The sequence below is a fragment of the Atractosteus spatula genome, chromosome 16 (genome assembly GCF_055471065.1).
Source record: "Atractosteus spatula isolate fAtrSpa1 chromosome 16, fAtrSpa1.hap1, whole genome shotgun sequence".
NCBI lineage: Eukaryota > Metazoa > Chordata > Actinopteri > Semionotiformes > Lepisosteidae > Atractosteus > Atractosteus spatula.
Window position 1 is genome coordinate 11,378,149 of NC_142721.1, and position 26,104 is coordinate 11,404,252.

Here is a 26,104-nt window from a genome sequence, read left to right on the forward strand (position 1 = left end):
TGAGTAGATGCACATAACGCACAAGGATTGAAAAAGGCCGAAATAACAATAATTGTAATAAAGATGTTAAAATCTCTTGAACAGAAAGTTCAAGGTGTGGGATATGTGAATGCCAACTGTGTTGTGTCTGAGCTGTAGAATAAGGAATCCTTTATGATGAACAAAATATATAATTAGTCAGTGAATAAATCTCTACTCAGAGACAATGACCTTGGTTTCCAATTCTTTGCGAATTGAGAAGTAACGGTATTATGATAAATAATTTACATTTAAAAGTAGTCACGTAGTTATTTGAAAGTGGGGAAAAAAACATGGTCTTGTAATTGCAGCAATAGGTCTTCTTTCTGGAACCAGACACTGAGAGGAAGAAGAAAGCCTGCCTCCACCCATTCGCACAGGGCTCCTTGCAGCATGCAATGGGAACAGTGATTAGGAAGGAATCCCTAGCAGTAGCTGGACATAAAGGAACCCAGAAGTATTCAAGCTGTAAATCCAGCTGATTTGCCAGAACAAAGAAAAGAATAAATGAATTCAGGGCAGGAACAGAAAAGGCTCAGAGAGGGATGTTAACAGTAAGGGGGAGAGATCTAAAGAAACCAGAGAGAGGGGCTATCTTTAGAGCAGTACTAAAAGAAATAAAATAAGGGAGGGGAGAAGAATGAACAAGGTGTTGAGTAATTGTTCAAAAGGGACCAAAACAAATGTCACAAACGAGGCGTGTCAATGGGAAAATTAAGGTAGATAAAGAGCAATTCAAAATTAGACACAAAGCTGTGTTCAGGTGTCTTTTCACGCAAACAGCAAGGCTTGAATGGAAAGTTATCCTAGACAAGACTGTTCTTAAGAGATTTTTTTTTGTGTGTACAGATTACACCATAATTACTCATCACTTGTCTCTGGCTTTAAAAAAGGAAAAAATAACATAACAATACCATAGATAAAAATAAATGTGCCACAAATACAGTAATTGCTAATTTATTCACTCCCTCTGAAATGAGAACACTTTTGGAAAAAAAACATTGTGATTTCTACATTAAAATACAGAGTTACTTTATTTATTTATAGATTTTATAGAATACAGCATCAAGTTTGCAAAAATAGTTCTATAATAGACAAAATCTAACTGGTCTTAGAATTTTGATTTACAGTAACAGAGTCTCCAGTTCCTACAAGAACCTTATGTGAAGAACAGGTGAAAAACAGATAACCAAGTGGTAAGAATTAATTTGGAAAAATGTACTGCATCATATACACTTAGTTACAGTCCCTGAAACATGCAATGTATTCATGTACATAACTATCATGCAGATTCAGTACTTTGTTATTTCAACTGCCAGTAAAGAAAGCTCACAGTGACTTGTATAAGCAAACACTTAGGTACAATAATTGAAAAGTTATTTTTCTTAAACACATAGAAAAATGAATACATCTGGATTGCTAGAAGAGAGGAAATACAACTTTATATGAGCAAAACAGTTCTACTGGAAATATGCATTACATCATAGGAAATGTACAGAGTTTCAAGAAATTAGTTCTTTATGGATTTTGAATTTTATTTTCTACCCTTGAAAAATACAGCACACCTCTGTATTTAGCTAATCTACACAGGCACATCAAAATACATTTATGCAAAGACGTCTATGCAAGTTTAGGGCATGATGTAACCACTTATCCCCAGCCCTTGCAACTTGATGTTTTCATTACTATCATGGGACTGCCTAGGATTCACCCCTGCAGTGCTTGCATAAAAATGGGATTTTTCTTTTTTGGAAAGGGTTTCTAGCTTTCTTCCCAAAAAAGCTGTGATACTGGATGAGGCACCCCCTTTAAAATGTATACAATCCTAACTGATTTACATCCAGAAAATAATCTTTTATTTTATTTAGCAAGTCATCTTTGAACCGTTTCAAAAAATAAATAGTAGACTATAAGCGTCTATTTCCATATCTGTGACAGAGAATATGATACCGAGTATACCTTTATTTTACATAACCTACCTATGGATTATTGTTGATTTTTTTCCTGGTCCTTTTTTACTATTACATACTGTAGGTACTGTAGGACAAATCTTGGAAACAAAGCAAAAGTTCTTATTATTGCCGAATCATCCACTTTCCATGAGAAAGTATTCCAGGCAGGACAGCTATATTAGGTCTGTCTTCTGAACCAATCCAAACCACGCCTGCGTGCTTGATTTCTGAAGTGGGGATGCAAGTGGACAAATCAACACACAATTTTTGTTACTTATGCTGACTGTACCAACAGGTAGAATTTAATATCAAAGTCCTAATTTTAGGACAATGGCCCATTGATTGTTGCTGGATGGAGCATGCTGTGAAAACGGGGAGTGTTTCCGGAATTAACAGATTGTTCCACCTTCTCGCAAGTAAAGCACACAAAACAAGATTTAACAGAACAGTGGAAAGGCGAGGGGGTTAGAAAGCGATACAATAATTAAGTCAGCTAAAACAGTTCTGAACAGAGAAATTTCATCACTTAAGGTAGCAGAACTTGAAAATGTCAAAGTCTTTTTGATTTCAGCCTTGCAGGTGACCAGTGCTTTACAATTCTGGCCTAGTAAGCCTTTATTGCTTTCTAAAATGAAAGTTAAAAACCCAGGGAAAAGTAAGTACTTTTAAATAGACCTTTGAATCTGGATTTTTAAAATTTATTTTAAAAGTCAAACTCTCTAAGCTTGTAACGACAGTATGTTACCGAGCTGTTTACGCAAGTCTGTGTGCTGATTTTACAGCACCTACACCACTTACAGTATGTTCAACATCGCGCAACATGTATCAGGTCTGCCATCTAGCCAAGGTGAAAGGTCTGGCTACTAATATTTGTGTGTTGGAAATGAAAGGCATTATCCCACTTATTGCCTGCAACACTTGAAAATATAACTGCAGCATCATAAGGCCAGAAAAGGACCATTTTTTGTCTTGAAAAGTAGTGCATATTTTCTCACAAAATAAATGTGACTAGTGTATGGCCATTCCCCCAGTAAACTATATATGTTTTTATTTATCTTGTCTGTATCACTATGTTTTTAAGCAATAAAAAACGCACCTCACTTTCTAAACAATACACATAAGTACTGCAGGGGCAAGCAAGAGGCTAATGGACATCTTTTCTGGTCACTTTCTCCATGAACATGTACCCTAGCAGACAAATGCTCAGCTGTGACCAGGTATATCCAAGACATAATCCAAGAAAAAACACAAAAGCAAAAACTGGAATTAAAGGGAAAATCTAGTCAGACTTGTCTTTTTTCTTTGGTGTGAAGGGAACTTTGTTGGCCATTGCAGAACCCACGGCTCCCACGCCTCCCGTTACCACGGAAACGCTCCCCTTCACCAACCCGACGCCAGCCGCAGGCACACTTGTGACGGCCGTTTTGGTGAGCGCCAGACTTTTGCTACCGACCCATGCCACGCCACCAAGAGTGGCGCCCACAGCTCCCCTGGTGATGTTGAAAAGGCCCCCTGTCACTCTCCAGATCACCCCAGCCTCCTCCTTGGGGTGGTCTTTGTCAGAGTCTGAAAAACAAGACCGAGGTATCTATGAGACAAAGTCAGCACACATTTTTCTAGTACTGGTAACTGAGAGAGCCACAGACCAGCCTGTGACAACATTTTATTCAATAGTTAATCTGCTTAGGACAGGATTATGTCTTTTAAAACAGTTATGAATGCCACTAAATTATTATGCCACAAAGAGGAATTATCAAACAGAGACTATAATTATCGCATCTCATCACCATGGGTACTCCCAGATCATGGTAACATATTTAAAGTTATAGTACTGTGCTAAATGAAACCGACCACTTTTCAAGTGCCTCTTAGATTATGTTCTGCACACAAAGCAATTCGAATTTACTTGATAACAGCATGTTTTAGCTACTGTCTTAATACTGTTTATCAGCATAAAACAATAGAACTACATGTAATCTTTCTTAATTTGCAAGAGAAAATAGTTTTGCAAAATGCTTTACATGTTCTCTATATCACAGGAATATCATCACTATGCATTTGATTTGATACTATGCATTTTATACTTCTATATAACTTCTTATACTTCTTTTATAAATCATAAAATCTTAGTTGTTTTATTTTCAGATCCTTGCTGGTTTATAATTTTAATTAAAAATGCAGACACTATAGTCCTTGAAGAGTTTTCACTTTAAACGCAAACTATTCAAAGAATTATATATGAAGCACATTATTCGTATGGCTCAAAGCAATGAGGAAATAAAACATAAAAGGAAGTGGAAGGAGATGAAGAAAGATGTTTTTAATACAATCTGACTTGGAGAATATGTAATGCTTTCTGTTTTAGGCACTGTCTCTTGAGTTTAGAAAACACAATTAAAAGGCATCTTCTAATCCAAATGTACTGGTTCCATTTTAAAACAGATTCTTGTTGCAGTTACCTTTACCATGGTCCCTAGTGCTCAAAGTAACCTTGGTTCCGTGTAGAATCTCTGGGTTGTGCCTTAAACTTTTCAATTAATTTTGCATCTATCACTCTGAATCTAAAAATAATATGTACTGTACATGATAATTAAATGAATGATCAACTCAACAGAATGCAGGCTTGAAAAAAAACAATCTACACATCTGAAATGTACATAAATACATTTCTTAGTTAAAGGATTCTTGATGCTAAAAAAATACCCAGCGCCAACAATAAATATTTGTATGGCTGATATTCTAATACTTATTGGTAGTTGTGTTCTGCTAATGTTTTTTTCCATCAAAACACCATCTGTGTTCTTTAAAAGTAGTTCACACAAAGCAACTCTTACGAATGAGTCTGTGCTTTTTAATCCAAGTGAGATTTGCTTTAGACTTAAGAAGAGGCTTTTTTTCCCCATCTTTCCTTCAGCTGCTTGCTTACATCTAACTTCCCAATATCAGCCACATGTGAGCAGAAATATCCCTCCTAGATCACAAAGCCAAGCACTGGCAAACCAGTCACTGTTTAAAGACACAGCTGGAGACAAGACATTGCTATACCAGTAAACCCACTGATGTCAGGTGGTAAAGAACAGTAGTTCACTATACACTATATGCTCCCAGATCCTTCTCCCCATCTCTAAAACTCTACAGTACGTGGTAGGATAAACCACTGGTCAGCAATAAATCACATAATGTGACATTGTACATTTTTTCTCCTGCCATTCTTGGCATCCCATTGTGGTGACAACATCACATTTCCTTGCATTTGTTCACGGATTTGAAGAATTCACTTGCAAAGACATTAATATCAGTACACATGTGAGTAAACGAGAACATCCACAATTAATATATTAAACTGAGCACTTTGGAAAAGTTTGAAATAAAACCAATAATAGCAGGTGAAGGGTACATGTGCCAATAACTGGTGCTAAGTAAATTTAAGGAGACTTAATAAGACTGATACAATATGCAGACGACCTGGACTTGAATTTTCTGAAGTTTTTCACTTTAGTCACAACAAAACCATTAGCATAAGTGAGATAAAAAGGAACAAGGCCAACATATTTCCACATTCCAGCAGAAAGCATTGAAAACTAGGTTCCAGAGCAACAGGGAATGCACAGCAGACAGGATACATGAAGAAAAGGAGAAGACTTCATTTTATAAGCATTCACCCTGATGCATTTATCAGAGCAGTCTTGCACGTTTGCCTTGTTTGTCCCATGGTCATTAGGGCTTTAACATACGTTCATTGTGTACCGCAAGAAATATTTCTTAGAGTTATCTTGTCATGTTATCTCATGGTATTTCCATGGGTTACTGCAGTAAAATACAGCATGTTAATCCAATTGCAAAAAGTAAAAGTGCTGGTATACAATGCTACATTCACCTAAGAAAAACCTTTAAAAGTATGAAGGATAATGATGTTTCCTACATTTTGTGCATTGGAGTAGCTCAAGGCCTTTCAGGTCCACTATTTCTTTGAATGTGTCTAAGTGAAAATAAGTGGTCAGTCCAAGCATGACAGTACACTTAAGTTTCAGGTTGCACAGTATTTATCAGTAGTAAATTGTGATGTAATGCAAAGTTAATTATTATACATTAAGGAAAATCCAGAGGAAGCCTTCCATGCAAATCAATCCTCAATCCTAGTTGAGGAGGATGGATGCTGAAATTGTTTTTGACACAACAAAGCATTGAGAAACTATCCCGAGAGAAGATGTATATATCACTGCTTATTCTTGTTACACATTTTGTCTTTAATCTTTCTAATCTTTCATGATGCAATGTTATAAACAAGTGCTCAAAAGAAGCCTTTCCTTTACTGCACCACTGAGAAACTGTGAACATATGCTTTTCTGAGCATTTTCATAAGCTAATTAAACACCTCCTTTATCCATGTTTTGTGAATAAAAACACTGCATGAATTAATGGGTGTAATATTTCACAATTCACAAATACCTCTCTGTGATCAAAAATCATTCTGGAAAAGTAAAATTTAAGAAGTACAAGTCACAAAATCCTGTGTCGGCCCCAAAGAGGAAACAAACCCCAGTCAAATAGACACACCTGGGCAGTAGCAATCAGTACAGGTGTAAAAGGCCACTTATCAAAGGCAGAGCTATGCGTGTTTGGACTGTTGGAAGGAGAGTGACAGTGACAAGGTCACTTAATTAAGGTGTTTAAAGAAAGCAGCTGGAGCTCTTTTGGGACTTCTACCTTTGTTTAGAAAGGAATCTGAACTAGACCTTGGCCCAAACTTGGGCTTTAATAAATCCTTGTTTTCTAAAGATGGATTTCAGTTTTATTTTAAGCATTTTTGTCTTACTGGTGTTACAAAAAGTGTCAGATTACTCTGGAATTTGTTTCTCATAGTTTGGGTTTCTGTGCATTAAAGTATTGCACCCCCCTTTCAAATGAGGTCCAGACACACAACCCAACCCTGCCCAGTGTGTTCCACTATATACAGTATATTGGACAGTTTCTGTGTTAGAGAGGGGGATTGATTTTGTAACATAAGTTTACTTCGAAGTATTTTATTCATTACAATAAAAATGGCAAATATACCTTGACACATGGCCATTTGTTTGTTTTAAAGAATAATCCAATACAAACTGCATTGAAATATTGCTTTAAATGTCAGTGCTTCTCAGAATTGCATTATACAATGTAGACTTAGTTGGAAAGCATTCAGCATGCAGACTGCACTCTGTGGGCTCAGAGACATATCATGCATATGTAATTTGCTCTCTAATAATCACTTTTAGTAGCCTAAAAATGAAAAATAAAATCATAACTATAATATAACTACTAATAGTAATAGTAAAACTACTGTAGTGTTCCATAACTGTTAAATGTTGAGACGGTGTTTTTCGAAGCATGAATACTGAGGAATGTGAAGGATTAGTGGAACAATTGCTTCTCTGTGATTTAAATATTTTTATCTTCAACTATCCCTTTAATTTTTTAAATGTACTGTTTCTTAAAGCTTTGCAAGTTATGTAAATGGAGATCATGCATAATGAAGGGACAGTAATGTAAGAAAAGGCTGAAGTTATCTACTGTAGGTAGTATTATATTGGCTGAAAAATATGTAATAAGTATTTTAATAGTTGAGTTTAAGCAGGCTTTATGCCAAAATCCATCCATCCATTTTCTATCCACTTCTTCCAATTGTGGGTCACAGGGGAGCTGGAGCCTATCTTGACAAACAACGGATGCAAAGCAGATGCACCTTGAATGGAACACCAGTCCATTACAGGGCACACACCGGGCACACACGGCCAATTTTCCCAGAAGCCATGAGAGGAAAGTGAAGCACCTGAAGGAAACCCACACAAACACAGGGAGAACATACACAATCCAAGCAGATTGTTCTGGACCCCAAGGCTCCAGTACCGCAGTGCGCCATCGTACCACCCTTTATCCCAAAATGAATGAAAAAAGGAAACACAAAGTATTTTACTTTTGATTTCACCATCTATTTTGTAAAAAAAGTCATACAGCCTCCTGTTAAGTTCAAAGCTGGGTGCAATTGGTGCTGTGCAGTCAGAGCATAAACAGCTGTGGGGTACATATAAATTTGCATCTTGATAGCATACTGTATATTATTTCTAAATCCCATAACTCTGTATTGGATTCACCATTGAAGTGGTTAGAAAATGGATGGATAGATGGATATATTTCTGAATTTTTAAAGTATTGGATTACTATACATTTCCTGATTTTCTAAGAAACTTGAAGAAATGCAGAGAAAAAATATTTTGGTTCATCCAGAACCCAGTAAAGATTTTTGATCAATGTATACAGAAGTGTTTTTACAGAGGGAGAGGGTACATGTACCAAGCATGAGTGCAGACAACCATCTTTCACAGAAGCGGTCCTGGTAAATAAAACAATTACAGTAAAAGCTTTGGAGTTAAATGTATACATTCTTGATTAGCTGCTCAAAATTCCTGATGCTGAATCAAAATACTGATCGGCATTATCATATTATTATTAAGGTTGAGCACAATACAAGCTACAGGAATTGTCTGTTGTCATGATCACGATCGTAGAACTTTTGGACATTTTAACATAAAATTCTGTAGGACTGAATATAAAAAAAATATTGCTTGAGGAAACTGTTTTCTGACCTTCCATGTATAAAATCTTGTTGCTAAGTCTTTCAGTTGTCTGTGATAAATTTACAAAATCCTAATATACTAATCACTTTGTGAAGTGATTTCTTCACGGTACTGCATTAAAATTTTTAAATCTCTTTGAGTGCTTCACAGCAATTAATGAGGATTCCTGAAATGTATTATGTAGTTGGTAATGCTACTTTTTTGCTGTTAGAGCTTCAGAAACTGTTATAAGAGTGAGCCATCTGCCATAAGGATTTACTTCCTCTCAATCAATACAACAGGTCTCAAATGTATAAAAGGTTCTATAGGTTTACCTGCAATGAAGATTGAGTTTCTATAAAGTAACCATCAACCCTAATATTTCAAGAATTAAAGTAGTATAGATAATTGCGTGGAATACAGAACCTTCGTAGTAAAGGACAGACACCATACAATCTCATCATACTGTTACACCTCCAATAAGAGCAGTACAGTGTGCCTGAATCAATGAGCACCAGCTTTAGGAATAATCAAAGTGCTCCATTTAAGAAATGCAAAATTCTGAAATAAGAAAGATTTTTTTTTGCTTTTGTACAATACCGCCAAAGGAATAAAGTATTCTAAAGAGTGAAAAGTAAAAATATACAAAATGTATCTTTGCAAAGAATTTTGGTACAGTGCTTGTAAAAACTCTAAAAAAAAATGGACAGAATGGTAAGAGGCACTGAACTGGGTGGGGCTTTGTACTTCAATGACGGGGCTAGTTCTCTTTCACCCAGTTCCTCAGGTCCACTGGGTAACACCCATAGCTTTAACAGCTACAGTCCTGGTCTGTCCCATGTCATGTTTTTTTTTGCTGGAGACAAAAAAGCATAATGGTATATCTGATTTTATCCTGTGGAAATTGAGATTGATTTCTGCAAATGAAAAGAATCAATATAGCAGGACACTTCAGGCAAATGTATGAGTATCTCACCCTTGTCCAAGACCTTTAAATCTGAAAGTTAAAACAGTAAAACATCTTTCTGAGCTTTTAATTTCTGTTTCTGAATATGATCTGTTTATATTATACGTTTAGGAATGGTAGTCTATTTTGCTTTTCCTTCAAATGGCATTCATGTCTACAGTGTTTCATTTTTTTAAAACAGACACCATGGTAGTAAGCATGTTACCACTGTTATAATTTCAACTAAAACCAATCACTGAAATACTAACATATTGGTTAGGGAGACAATTTGACATTCTACAAACGAGCAACTAGTCCCTGGGGCATTCACTCAGTTGTGATCTGATCAGACTTCCCCATTTTCTTCAGTGAATTGGTGTGTTGTTTTCACTTACAGTACATCATGTCACAAACATACATCTTAAATACCCCTAAATTCTCTTTGGAAGTTAAATCATCTTAGCAGCTAGGTCAGGAACAGGCTTGAGTAATGGAAAGGGGTCTTTTTAAACAGATTTTGGCAGCCAAAGTCATTTGTCATTAGATATGTGAAAATATACAGCAGGTGCCATTTCAAATAATACTTGCAGACTATTACTGATTTCAGGAACTGTTTATGAACGAAAGTGAAACCTGTCCTGTTATATTCGTATACTTACACATGGATGTATGATGTGTTACAGCCATTTCTATGTAACACAACAATGTCAAAACTAAATATCTTGTGGATTAATATTTTTATGCATAGTTAATTGTCAACATAAATGCCACACCCTTTTTTGTTTTAAAGGTTAAGGACAATAAAGGTGGCTTGTTATGCATTTTAGATGTTTCTAATTACACTACTTTATCAACCTTTTTTAATAGAAGAAAACATACAGGCTGTGCTACAAGCAAGGTCTCATGTACAGTATTTTTACTCCAATTGTTTTCCTCTCTCTATACATTTGTTACATCTATTACATGTGCCCTGTAGTGCTTTGAGTTATTGAAATTTGCTTATAAACAGAAAGTATTATTAATTGGAATCCTACAATGAGAAACTGGTTTACTGCTAAAGTAAAACAGATTGAGGCTGCCTCAAAGATACAGAGGAAATTGACTGTGGGTCATTTCTAAACTACAGTATTACCAGAAACAGAACTTGGAAAAAATACTGGTATAGGGTTTTTGCAGAAGGGATATACACCCTTACAGAATCTAATTCTACCTGCTGAACTTCATGAAATGTTCTGAAATCAGCTACTGACGCTGCTGATAAAATGCTGACAGTTTCTAGATTAAAATCGCTAAAAATAATCTCCAGAAGGCATATTACATCCAAAAATTACATTCTGCAATCACAGGTTTGCAGATGTAGAGAAGGAATTTTGCTTTGAAAAAATGTGGTATTCTTATGGGAGTTTAGTCCACGGATTTTTGCTTTATGCATTTTTTTTTTGCAAAAATAATTCAGATATATTTTACCTCCTACTGTAAAGGCATTACAATGATCAAGCCTGGATATGCAATGAAATAAAAATCAAAGCTGATATTTTGCTTTAGATCACAATGGTTTTCTCTGCTACTATTTGGTAAAAAGGTTTGCAGCTGTTGAATTGTAGTCAGCTTCAATTAACTTCGATTGAAAAATAAGTGATTAAAACAGCCCAGTGATAAAATATTCAAAATTCCAAATTAGGCTATATTTTGAAATTAAGTACTACCTAAATTAGTGTCATGTTGCTGTCTTTTTCACCTTCTAATTGTGAAATCTGTAGTGTATTAGACTGTAGAATATACTGTAGTCAACTGTGTCTAAATGTTGCAGATAAAACCTAATATAGCTTCCATACAGTGGAATAAAGTATAGATACTATGTACTGTATAAGGACTGTGATAGGTAGGCAGACCATGCTAGGCCATCCACAAATAATTAAAATAGAACTTGAAGATCCCTGAAGATTGAAGATGGAAAAAAGAAAGAGACATTAATGAGCTAATGTTCTTCATATGCCTGTGGTGAAAATCCCAGCCGAACCTGTTGTCAGATCTTGTTAATGTCCTGTCAGGACAATCTTTGTGTTATATTGATCTCACAAAAGGTTAAAGACCGAAACTTTTTTCACTCTAAAATTAAACTGGTTTTCATAGTACATCCACTTTGTATAGTAAGACAAAAATGTTAGCTGATGGACTTTCAGCTCTCTATTTGCATTATACATGCTACATGCCTGCTAGAGGCTTCAAATTGGTTAAGCTGGACTATTTTTAAAAATAATATCCATCTATTTTCAGCTTGATTTTATTGGTGGGGGCAGTGGCTAAAAATAACGTATCCTGAAGAATTCCAAAAAATCATAAAGCACACACTGCTTGCTTTCTGTGGAAAATTCCAGAGATGGCAGTAAATAAATACTGTACCCAATCAATGCTGCTGCAAATACAGCCAAGATATTTTTTTTCAGCTCTGTGGAAATCAAAACCTGGCAATACAGATGGCTGTAACAGGCTGACGACTTGTTCAGGTTGAATTAACTGCCATGACTATGACAGGCTACTACACAGTATGAGGCTTGGTCAGTAAAACACAAGTTGTACTATAGTCAACTGTCTTATAGTTAAAGCCATTTTTCAGTATACTCTTGAAACCTAAATGTCACTTATACATTTCAGCAAGAACATTAAAAAGAAACATTAAGTTTATGTGATATCGCTGTGCATCACTAACGTTCTTAAGTTTCCATGATTTATTTCTCTTCTGCCATGTTTCGGATTCACAGGTTGGGCAATTATGAAAGAACACCTGCTGTGTGGCCATTTTGCATTTCCATCTCCAGATCAAGGCAATCATTAGGTGATGTGAAGCACTGACTGATAGGCAGGTGTACTGTACAAGGAGAGTTTTCAAGAAATAATGCTTCTATATACATTTTTAAAAAACATTCCGAATCTGGGACAATCAAACCTTCGTTACACTGTTTAAATGAGATGTGAATACCTTGTGAAAGATTTTTAAGGCATGTTTACAGTCTTATACACCCATGCAAGTGTAACCACACTTGTATCAGGTTTACTGTGCTTTGTTATGGACTTGTTTGTTTTACCATAGCACTCTAAACATATACTAAATAAAATCAGAGCAGGGTAATGTATAATGCGGTAAACTTACAGTATATAAGGCATTTTCTGTCCAAATTTCACGTTCCTTGTGAAGTGTTAAGCACTAAAGATTAATGAGAATACAATGCAATACAATTACACACCCCAAAATAAAATGCCTGCTAGGGTCATTAGGATATTACACTGTGATCATTTCCAGCCAAGCTTCTGAGGCTCTAATCTTCAAACTAGCACAAAGTCCCCGCTGAATCCCAAAGAATGAGGTTACAAATAAATTAAAACTTCCACTGGTAACTGCAGGGCAAACATTTAAAGACTGGGCTTATTGTATGCTGATGAAGCAAAAAAAAAAAGTACCATCCCATATATTTTACATCTATCTTTCTTAGGAAAATTGAGCAGAGAGCTGAAGATATTCATTTTTATGGGAGTACTGTAATGCGAATAAGTGGCTTTTCATAGTGCATTTTCATTTATAAAAGGTGATACTAATCGTTTTTTGTTTTTCTTGTATTTGACAAATAAGTATATTTTTAGACAGCAGCAATCTACACCTTATGGGAACATTAATGAGAAAACAGGATAACCAAGGATAACAATCTTCTAATAAGTCTGTTTTCAATTCAGTTTTGCTAATTAATCATTAATTTGAAATCTAATACCACTACGATTACTCATAATAAGCTCTTAATGCAGTCAAGAAATCTGAAATGAAATATCTTCAGTGAAGTTAAGAAATGTTTTGTTAAACCACTGCACAATGTACCTAAGTTATAATACAAGCACCTCTGCATCACCATTTTGCAGTCTTTATAAGGGTTTAATAGGATGTGATTTCACACAAAGTCAGGCACTGATAAAATGAAACACCAATGGCCTTTTTTAGAAAGGTCATGCATGGATCTCCTTTGATTGCTACTAGAGCACTTACATAGTCTTTACTGGGAGATTCTAAAACAGGGCCAAAATAATAAGCAACATAATGTACCTGAAGCTTCGAGTTGATTGAGCAAGAAAAACAACATTTCAGCTTTTTAAAACTAACAAAATATTTAATAAAAAGGCATAAAAGAATACCCTCGTATTAAAAAGAATATGAGCATAAGAGAATTGGGGAAAATGGAAAGTCATGAAGAGCAGGAATACTGATTATTAGACTATTTACACTGTAGACAACCAACGCATTTAATGTACAGTATACAGTATACTGTACTTTAAATAAATATGCATTCCTAAACATGCAGTAATTTAAAAAAATCCATAAAGTACATAAACATTACGACACATAAAACACAACCTACGATTAACACAATTGCAGAGTTACCTCACATGTATTCTTTTAAACTATGTGTCTGTAATCTGACTCCCATTGAAAAAAAAAAGATCACTTAATTAAAATGTAACGTGAAATACTGGTTCATCCCCATGCATGTTAAGATTATTAATGCCTAAATGGTCCACAATAATGATATTTTTAAATGGGTTTTGGTAATAAAATAACACTTGATGCCTCCCCTAAAATATTTCTTAATTAATAAAAGAAATCAGCTCTTCCTAAGGTGGTCATTGTGTATGTGTGTCTGAATCATCTATACTACCCATAAAGCAAGCCACAAATTCCCTCCAAGATGACTATTTACAGCCAACTGCAAGATATTTTTCCTGAATGAAATTTATGTATTGATGCCAGTCTCACAGCTACAGCCTGTCTCTTATGCTGCATTAGAGAGCTCACCGTTTCGTAAATTAAATTTATATTGTAAACAAGATGTACAATTTTACCTTCAACAATTTTCAGTATAAGCCACTGGCAATACCGCTGAGACTGAAGCAGTTTTCCCGCTTGATTATTTAATAAATCACATAGACTGTATAGTTATGTGGACTCATTTTTTAAAATATTTTTTTTTAAATACAGTACATCTGTTTAGGACAACTTCTCATTTACAAAGTAGAGAAATCTAATTTACAAAGAAGGGTATTTACTGGAGAAATCTGGGGGAAGTATGTTGCTCAAGAGTATGACAATACTATCCTACTCAAGACTTGAACCCGGGACCCTCCAGACCTGAATGCTACTCCACACTGTTAACACAATTATAGGCTTTATTAATTGTTGTCTTTATTAAAAATCATTAAAAAACATTACAGTTATGAGGCAACAGGGGACAGTTAAAAAACAAAGGGGAGTAAAGTGTAACAAAACACTTAAAATCATCACAATATGTCAACATGGAGACAACACCACAGCTTTTTTATGTAAATTACATGACCATAATGCTAAAGAGATTGTCCCCATTGTATGAATGGTTTATCACTGTCCATGTTCATCATCAAGTTCCTGCCTTTGTCTGTACTGTACATCATAAGCATGGCACCTGCAGAGCAGCATGACATACCCATTTGTTATCTCTGCTGCTGTGCAATGCATCTTTCTGACAGCAGACAAATAGAGCAAGACACGGAAGACATCCTGCAGATCCTGTTTAACAATTCAAATCCAACTGGGTCTCACTCCTTTTCTTAATTATTGAAGCGATCATTAAAAAAGCAGAATGGTCAGGTGACGACTCTTGCTCTTCCAAGAGCACTCTGCTATACAATATCTCCACTGTGCAATTTTCTGTGAGAAAGTCTGGGAAGGTGGTAATTACCCATTTTTCACACAATAGCTTCGCTTTAGAGTGGTGCTACAATTTAACAAGGCCCCTTTCTCACCAGATTCTAGCAAATGAGACTGCTCCTCTCTTTAGCAGCATCAAGTGTCAAAGCCTGGATTGAAGTACATGGCCTATTATTTTTTTTTTGCACACAGGGTTATGAACTTAAAAAAGGGGAGAAAATGACTAGAATATTACACAAGCAAATCTGAAATTTTACATGGTATAGGATGAGCGCACATTATTTATGTGCCTGTGTCAAAAGCAGTTAAAGCTTGTTCAGAAAGAAACACATTTGATTCACGTCCCAGTTAGCTACATACTGCATCTTGAATGATTTCCTTCGTTGTAAATGTTATTACATCTATATTTTGTTTTACTATTACAGGGATTTTCATAATGTCTAACATCATGTATTAAGAAAACATGTATAGAAAGAGAGACATACATCAATAAATACATAACTGTGTTAAAAGTTCAGAGAGATTACCAATGATGCACAATCCCTATCACATTATAAAATGGCAGAACTCACAGGACAGCAACGGCTCTTCTGCTGTAACAGAAGAGAATCCAACCTGGGCTCCTCACTGAGAAGAAGAAATTTTTTGGGATAGGTGCTGAGCATTTTCTAAAACTAATGATACATGCTTAGAGTTTGCATGCCCTCCCAAAGCCGCTGTCTTTCCTGAGAGGAGACAGTGGGGAAAACGAGAAATGATTGCAGAGCACCATATGTAATTTTGCCACCGCTATCACTGGATAGCATTCTCACAATACATCAAAATAAAAACATAAAGTAGATGATTTTCTGCTCCACTGCTATAACATTTATCAATGAATTTCTGCTGCCTCTCCAGGAAGGTCTGAGCAGAGAGACTCTGGAGGAGAGCCTCCCCACGGAGCTGGCGAAAGTGTAATTGCAACGAGCACAAACAAATGTTTGTGGTGTAGGCCTGGCTCATAAGTCAACTGTAATAGCTCCTGACTTCAGCTATGTGACCAAAGAGTCTGACAGAACATCTCCGTGCCTGTACTGCTAACAGGTGAAATGAGTCTCTGCTGAATACAGGCCTGCTTTCCGGAGGACAAAAGGTGACTGAGATATGTACAAACAGGATGCAATCAATTAACTCCCACCGTCTTGCTCAATGCCTTCTGAATCATCTGAGGCGCTTTCTTCAATTGGGCAAGAGTAATATCTACAGTAACGACAGCAATTACATTCATTAAGAAGATGCATTAAGGCATCCATTGATGGCTGTTTTCAGCGAAGACACCAACAGGATCCTACTCTTACAATGAAGCCATATGAGGGATGTGAGGGAAGCCCTTGCTAATTTCAGACAGGCCAAATAAAATGAGCAGCTGTGAAACACTAACAGTGCAATTTTTATTTCTGTGAAAGCAAACCTGCAAGTACTACAATTAATGCTTTTGTAGTTGTATTTAATGGCATTAACATTATATGCTGGGATCAATCAGTTTCTGAACACTTTGATCCTCTATAACATACTGAAATTTAGATTCATTGAATAAAATTAGATTGGCTATTTAATAAACTGGATATGAAATTACAGCCTGGAGTTTAACAACATAACTATACCCACACATAGTGATCATAACAGCAGGAGATAGATTTGAATGTCAAAAAAAACAATTACCCGTTTGTCAGCATGAACTTATCACAGAAAATTTGTACTGTATGTACAGAACAATAGTTACTCATTGCTTGTCTTTTACTGAACTGCATATGTCAGTGAGGCATAGCATGATGGAGGAAGCTGTAAGTGAATCCTGGTTTTCAAATCACTGTCTCTCGTTTCACATCCCTAGCACAGCTTTTGCCCAAATTCCAGTTTAGCTAGTAGCACACAAGAGAAATGCAACCCTTTCATCTCTATTGTTTCTCATTAAGATGCAGCTAGCATATTAAAAAAAAATCATTAATGCAATTAGAGCCTCCTGGTTTGTGCGAGAGGGTCACTGAGTCAGTCTTGAGCTGTATTACCCTGAAGCGTGAAGCAAAATGAAAATTTCAATAACAGTGGTTCAGTTCTCCGTAGAATTGAGCCCCAAGCCCCCTTCATGGTCCCAGAAATTGTCAGTCAAGCCTGGTTAGCTCAGAGTCGAGTTTTTCACAAGGAATTTGAATGACTTAGGTAGTTGCTCACTGGATGAGGAAGGAAAACAATATCCTTACATACATCATTTCTTTTGACAACTGACTACTGTTCCATGCATGTGTCAGATATCTGCTCTGATGTTTACTTCAAAAAGGGATGGTTTTAAAAAAAAAGCTAAAAAATTGCAAACAAAAACCAATCTATATTTCTTAACAGTAAAAGTTTTTTTTTCTGGTAACAGATGGAGATGAAAAATATGACAAGCTCTAAAACACAATTGGGATTTGAATTTACAAGCACCTTAAAAATTTCAAACCGTGTGTAAAAGATTATTCTCTGGAGGAGAAACAGAATGACAATCACTGCTCTTCTGCTGTATTATCGCATTTCAACAAGCTATAGCACTTTAGCTTTTCCATTCTTTGCCACATATTTTATGCAGGTGGCATATCATTCAAGTGTGGTGAAGCTAATGTACTAATGTAATTATTCAGTCAATTGTAAGACCTTCAAACCATACAGCTACTGTACAGTATATGTAAGTTCTGTCCACACATGGGTTTAATAATAAATACTACCCTATAACCCTCTACTCTCTAACTCTAATCAGAATTCCGTGTTCAAAAATAGGGATTAACACGAAAAGCTTGAAATTGTAATGTGCAATTGTTCTGTAGGCAACTGGGCAGCATATAGGACTGTAGAAATACTGAATGAAAACCCATTGTATTCATGCTTATATAAATAAATCCTCACTTCTATTTTATCCTCCACATGTGTTCAAGAAGACCGCTGAGGATCTCATAAGAAATACTCTTCAGTTGCACTTTATCCACCAAGAATCTTCAAAAGGTCAATCTTATTCCACAGTCACAAGTAAATGTCATTTTTCTTTGATATAAGCTGTAGAACAATGACATTTCAAGGATCAAGAGAAAAGGTTAAGATATTCTTTTAAATATATTCATTACAGTTAAAATATTTCATAGACGAGGGAACTGCCATTCTTAAGCAGCAGTTAAAAGTTTCTCCTGATGCGTTGTATGCAGAACACCCCCCCCCCCCACCAATACACTGCATTGTCAAATGGAATAATAAATGTAATTGCATTCATTTATTCATGTAAAACTGCAACATCAAAGTACGGGAATATTAATGTTGTAGACAAAAGCACCAGGATGTAAATTGTTTAATTGAAAAAACAAATGTGGAGGTAAATAGGTCAATTACATTATATAAAACAGTTGATCTGTGAAGAAAGAGAAGTAAACATGAAAAACTACCGCTAGAATTCTTCGATGTAAAAGGGTTAACTACACTGCAGCTTTTTTAAAATAACAGGAATTTCTCTTTTTGTCCACTCAGTATATGGTCCTTCACATGAGCACCGACAGTAAGATGTTGGATTTTTGTTATTGCTTCCTGTCCTACTCTCTCAATACTGGCTTCTTAACAACGAGCCCAGGCAAAGTGTGCCACACTCAGAGTACGACTCTGTGTATGTCTCTAGTTTTCAAAGAAAGCAGTGGGTTAAAATCTGGTTAGCACATCACAACAAAAGAAGCCTGCACATTCATCAGCAATAGACAACTGTGGAATTAATTTTACACAGGAGACTTCCTTGTAAGCATTTCTAATAGAATTCAAATATGTATATGAAAGTAATCAGGCACAGATTAGAAGGATGCCTTATCAGCAAAGACCAAAATAAGGGACGGATGTTTAGCAACTTTGAACACTAAAGAGCTCTAGAGTGCAAAGGCAAACACCCAAAGTTTTCTACTTTCTTATTGCTTTTTATCTGATTGTTTAGCCAAACACTTTTACACATGAACACCCACACATCATGTTAAAAAAAGTATTTTTCATTCCCTGTGAAACTGTTCTGTGGTGGGTAGAAAGCCTTAAATATTTTACAGCTCCCTGATGGGAAAACAATGTTGCATATTACTAAAACGCAGTGTTCTCAGAAGTGTATTTAGAACACAATTAGGAAGATTCATCCCACACAGAATGTCTTCACTAAGCTCCAATAATTTACTTCTGTTAAGAGTCTGGGATATTTAGACATCCTCCACTTATCACCTTTGACAATATCAGGGGAAGAAAGTTTCCCACTTGCAAAAAATCTGCTTCATAATTAGAAAACATACTTTAAATATTTCCTAGTAATTTGTCATTTTCGACATTGCAAAGGGAATTAAAAGATTTAGGTTCTTAAGCTAAACTCACTCTTTTTTTCCTTTTCCAATGACATTCTAGTGATGCACTCTCCCTGTACACAAAGGTGAATAAATTTGAGAATAATTATGTTACAGCATTGACGTTTTGACAGAGAACACAGAAACGATGAAAATCCAAACTGTTCTTGTTATAAATATTCAAAAGAAGACTATGTTTGGTCTCTATTGGAAAGGTTCCAGCTTTAAACCTAACTGAATGTTATTCTACTAAATTAAATTCGCTGGTACTTCACAGTTGGAAATTGCATATTTTCAGAACAAATTATTTTAACACATGAAATCCTGGATCTGGGAAGAGTTGAGTCATAGCATTTCTTTCTAAATTGTTCAAAATCTAAAGGATTGATACATACCTGTGTAGGCGAAGTACATTAGATACTGTATTATTCAACAGCAGAAAATGAATAACTTAAAGCAACAAAGGTTTTTAAAAGGCCCTTTTATAAGGTGCAATGGATTTTTGCTGAAATAGCTCCCACATTAACCATAGATGTACAGTATAAGCAAAAAGAGTTATAGTCATATCTGAATTCTGTAATTTATGTCTAAGAAATACAAGTAAAGGTATTATTCATATTTAGTACAAAAGTATAAATCAAGGTGAAACAAATTGCATTTCCATTGGTCACTAAGTGAGACAATTTTTTTGCACTTTTCCCCCCACAATTTATACAATTTGGATAAATGTGTGATTCTAGCGAACACCTGTAAGAATTAATTGTGATAATGACAGCATATGACCATCAGTGTTTTCCCAAATTAAATAATTTAAAACACAAGAAAGAGCTCCTCAAAACTAACAGTGAATGCCCTTCCAGAATATACTGTGCATACAACTAGCAATAAGTGACACAGAAGACAGATCAGTCTGAAGATAAAATGAATATACAAAAAACTTTAAATACTTGGTTTGCTAACAAAAGTAGTGAATCAGCTATTTTGAAAAGTTCTTACAGATGTTACAAGCAATCTCACCTGTAGTGAAATAACTACTCTGAAGAACAAAGCCCCAGAAGATTAAATTATCTTCCTGCATTTCCAAAAGTATATTTTATACCTTTAAGAAATACATCATAATCTGGGCTTGTATGACAGCTCTAACTCTAGGCTATGCAGACATTCTCTGCACAGCTGCATTCTTTTAAAAAAAGAAAAATAGCCAAGAATAAATCATTGTTCTCTGAGGGCATTTGCATTTGGTAAAATACAACGTGGAATGAATTACAAACACTAAAAGTGCAGAAGACAATACTTTCATGACCCAATCATGCAAGGAATTGTAACATATGCAAGATAAGCTTACTCAAAAACATTCCACAAGGACACTACATCCTACAAAAGGTGACATTTACCTTGTCCTTTCTATAAAGCAAGACATCTGGTACCCTGTTTTGGGACTTCTGTGCAAGCATTAAGATTCTCTTAATACACCAGTAGAATCTGGCCAAGATACATCATCTGGAAACTAACAGAAACAAATATGCTTCATCTCACATACTGTAGCCTTGAGATGTTGTAGCAGAAACACTTGTTTCTTAGCCAAGATTACTAGTTGTCTATATAAACCTGACAGCACACTTTACGCAAATTTCCTTTACAGCAGATGCATACATGACCCATCATGCAGACTCACTGATAATGAAGGTAGATGCTATTACAGAAGAATGAGACCTACAGTTGCAACATGTACCACATGGGAGTGAAATGCAAAACTTTTGCTTAAAATCCACTTTCCTGCCAAAAAGAAGTGACAAGGAAGGAATAAAAGCATAACCATACTAAATGTGTTCTTTGAAGTCCAGTAGACTCCAGTTTTGCAAATGGGTTTGCAGGCAACAATAAAAAAATCCAATACAGAAATTGCTGGGGGAAACACACTACAGTACAAACAAAATAAACAAGATAGAGCTTTGCCATCTGCAAACCAGATTTCAAGTGAAAGGGTAAATGAATTACAACTATTTTAATTCAATTCAATATAAAACTTATAAGTTTACTATAACCAGTTGAAATATTATAGACAGCTTTGATATGATGTTCAATAAAGTTTACAGCATTCTGTGATATAAAAAGAAACTACTTCAGTTATTACACTATTTTAGGAAAATATATTCTAGCACCTACAGCTCATAACTATATTGAGGTGGCTACTGTATATCTATCTATTGTTGAATACAAATCCAACAGCACTACTCTAATCTAAATTCCAGTCGTCACACACAATTAACACACAAATAACACTTATATTCTCTTGTGTTAGCTTTTTTTCTTTCAACCCTATTCAAATAACTCTACATTCACATTTGAGCGTTAATATTAGTCTAATTAGCCTTTCTAAAACCAGACAGTACTAAGAATATCTGTGTGATTTTTATTTAAACCTGAAATAGGCATTGCTCATGTTTAAATGAATTTTGAACATCACAGATGTGTTACAGTTAAAAAAATTAATTAAATGGAATAATAATATATTCACTTACAATCTATATAATACTTAACAAATATTCTACAAATTGATAACAATCATAATCTTACTGAAAACCTAGTTATAGCACTTGTATACTCTGTTTTTCACCAACAGAGGAAGCACATATTACACAATGGTAGAACATACATTGTGAGATGTATATTTTGAGTAGCAGGAGATATGGTGTTTCCATATTTAGCAGCAGTAGGAAACCTAAAGTTTTTCTAAACAGTTTCTCTTATTTTGAAAGCACAAAGATCCCATAACGTATTGATTCATTTTGCAGTCACACACAGAATACAGTACACAATGTATAGTCCTACAGCTATACCGCTTCTGAACTTGCCTGTGATAGGAAATGCTCTCCAGAGCCATTATAATGTCTTACAACTCTACTGTAGGTCATGTTTAAAAACTCTCACTAAGTATACTGACAGGCATTTATTTTACCTCCTAAAAGAGATCTTGCATTCTGGTGCACAAAGAGTCCCAATCTTTGTGGTATCTTAAGTCTTCAATTAGTGGTTAAATACAGTATGTTCAATGTGCTTCGTTTAGATAATAATAGGTTTGGTTAAGTAGTGGAGAGCTTGACTGTAATAAAAACCAGAAGATCCTTATACCTCTAGGACCTGAGGTGGACTTGCACTAGAATAAATAATATACTGCACCATTGTGGAAAACAGATCCAAGGCAGGACAACTTGAAGCTTCTATGCTTGATGGAGGAAGGAAATACCCAGTCATGCACTGACTTGATTACTGAGCCAATGCAGTTTCTTTAGATTTGCTAATGGGAAATTCAAACTATGTATAGTATGTCTAAAAATATCGCTTTGTACTTCAGACATAAAGCCCAGTAATGAAGAGACACTTCTAATCAATACTCGTCATCAGCTCAAAATGTGGTGTTTCATTAAGGTTAATCAGGGTATTTCATTCCATTCCTCAGACTTGAATTTTATTTAGAATTCCTTCTTCATTAATGTGATTTTGTTGTGTTAGAAAAAGATTGGATGACAAAAACAAGGGTAAGATGTTAACATGATCAATTGTTGATTTTCTTATTATTTTTGTTTTATTATTGTGTAAGTATTACAATACAATTATGTTTGACAGAATATCCACTGAGTACTCTAGTGCCGTGCCACTCCTACACTGACTGTGACAACATATCTGAAGCTTTTGTCAATTTAAGATGTAACCAAGACTGAGCCAACACAGCAGAAGCTTAAAATGTTAAAAGAATATTAACAATATCTTCCGTGAGGCTTTTCTGGTGTTCTGGCTGTGATATTATAACCATTTCTATTGGTATGGGTATTAAGGTAACAATTGAATTACTTACTTTCAACAAATGAAAACTGCATTCTGTGCTTTAATATCTTGCATTATTTGGTAATCCTCTATTTAGAGAAAATCTGCTGTTTAGCAAAACACAAAAACAAATAGTTTTACTTCAACAAGCAAAGGCTGAAGTAAAAAACTATCCAAGCTGAAATTGTTAGTGTATCTCTAAAATAAAAGCTTGTGCTTGATAACAGCATTTCAGCATGTTCAAGCCTAAAGGAGATAACAATAAATGTAATTTGTAAAATGTGCACTCTGGCAAATGCTGAGGTAAATTACTGCCTAAGCAAACATGGGAAAGTGAGACTACATTCATTACTGTTAAAGAGTGTAACATTTATCCAATACAACTGCCTACGGATATTTACTTTCACCACTCTAGGAACATTTATTTTCCTTCGGGAACTCTATACAATTCAGCAGTCCAAAACTAATTCAAGATTTGCAGTTCAAAACAATGTAATCTGTGAAATTGAAAGGAAAGTAAGAAAAACAGCGAAAGAACAACAATGTAAAAAACAGTAAGGTTTTAAATAGTTTCTACTTATCATACAATGTCCTTATATGCAGAATTGTCTTCCAGGAGCACTGAGAAGAAGTCGACCTGAGATGGCTCTTTCAAATTGCAAGTGCAAGATATTCATTTATTTGGCTGAAACAGTTCAAGTAGATAGCTGTGTCAGCATTATGCATTTATTGGCTCTCCCTCACGATTGTCCAAAGGTGACTGATAAGGCCATACAGGATCTGTATACTCCATGGCAGGTGGATCAGATGTTGTCTCTGGTACACTGGGTATTGCACTGTACAGTCTGATCATGGTGAGTCATTGTCAACACTCTCACTTTGCTTGCAGTTTTGTCTCAAAGCATTAGACCGTTTCTTAGATATTCATCCACTACCTGGTTCAGTTGATGTTCCATTGGGTGATACTGACATTGTGTTTCTTCATGTTTGGTTTTACCCTATCTATGGAAGGCTTCTGCCTTGTGCGTTGTGCTTGCCTTGGTTACAGTGGGTGAAGAGAATCTTCTCTGGTAGGCCACATGATCTCTGACATAGAAGCCACATGATCAAATCAATGGAGCTGGTGGTGGAAGATCACAGATTGAATGCTTGTGGAGCACATCTGGGAGAGAACACTGATATAATGCATCTGTCTCCCCCTTGATACATGCATTTATCTGCAAATTTACAGTATGTATCAAAGTGGGGCTGCACTGGTGACATACTATAATATTTCAACATCTCCTAATTGCTGTCCCAATTCTATGCCCATAGAGTAAAAGAGCAATGATGACTGAATAGTTCACCACCAGTTTGGTTTCAGTTTTGATATTTTAATTGTCATGCACCTGTGTTCTCAGTGTGAAGTGTTTGTGCTGCTGTCATCTCTGATAAATAAGAGATTCTTTCTGGGTGGGAGTGACATTACTCAGACCCCCAACAAGTGTGCAGGAAAAGTACTGCATGTGCTACCTTTGTGCCAGGTTGTACTGTCTACTGTAATAGTAGTATTTGTGCTACTTTTGTTTCTGAAATAATATTCATTTCTGTGGTGTGACATCATTTAGCCAGCTTGACCCCTTAAAGCAGCAAAAACAACGATTCCCAAATTATTTAGTTTCTGCATTGAAATCAGTATCTACCCTAAAAGGGCACAAATGTAGCACAATAGCTACGGTGCTACATGCTGGATTTCTTTATCAAAACCACATTTTGTGAAAGATAACACCTGAGGTTTGAAAGTGCTCTACATTCTTTACACACTACCCCTACATTTTAATTGACGGCACTGGGGCGTGTGAATTTAGAGCCTGCTAATGGAGAGTTTAGGTCTTTTAAATGTTAATTCTAGGTGCTACCTTCTCATATGCACTTTGTGCTGTCATTAAATTCCCTTTCAAAGAAATATTCATGAACTCACACCTCAAAGGTTGGTCTGATGACTCTCACTCATGCTTAATGTTGAAACCCTGAGCAAAGCATGGATCCAAAATTGCTCTGCAGTGCAAATAACAGTATGCCTTGAATTAAAGCATGATAATTGACCATTAAGCCATTTGCCCTAGAATTTGTGCTTTGTCCAGAAATCAAAATCTGGCCTTGATGATTTACTATTGTAAAGCCCTATGAGGACTGGTTAAACCATTAAATCGGGAAGCGATAAACAAAAGGGGACAAAGCCTTTCAGTGTTTATGTGATGACATTTATACACTATTTAATTGAATATGTAATAATAAGAACAGAAGGATCAGTCAGAATTAGTTATTTATGAGAAGGTACTGTACAATACTGGCCTTTGGTCTAGCTTTTTGAAAAGAGGCAGAGGTCTGTTACACCTCCTTGTGAGACAAAGCCATAAAAAACAAGACTAAACTGGAAAGCAGGACAAATTCCCAGTGATTGCTTGGGGAAAGTTTTAAAATATGTTGTTTGGTTCTGTTAATTAAATGTTGTTACTTATTCATTTCTGAATGAGTAATGGGTACTCTGCAGATGAGTTATTTCATGCATATACTGTAGTAAGTGGCAGCTAAATGCGTCATAAATATTCCTGAGTACTCTTGTGTTGTAACAGGTACAGTATACAGTAAGTACATTCCCAGCCTCGGCCATCTCTTTTTTTGGTGATATTTTTGGTGAT

General features: G+C 35.6%; 1 protein-coding gene across 1 annotated transcript in view; it reads right to left on the minus strand.

The window, feature by feature from the left end:
* Positions 1–959: 959 nt before the first annotated feature.
* LOC148819565 (transmembrane protein 263) overlaps positions 960–26,104 on the minus strand; it is a 63,790-nt gene continuing 38,645 nt past the window's right edge. The window contains exon 3 of the mRNA XM_088934838.1: positions 960–3,536. Coding sequence (XP_088790964.1) covers positions 3,250–3,536 — 287 coding nt within the window. The 3' untranslated portion in view covers positions 960–3,249. The remainder of the gene's footprint in view (positions 3,537–26,104) is intronic.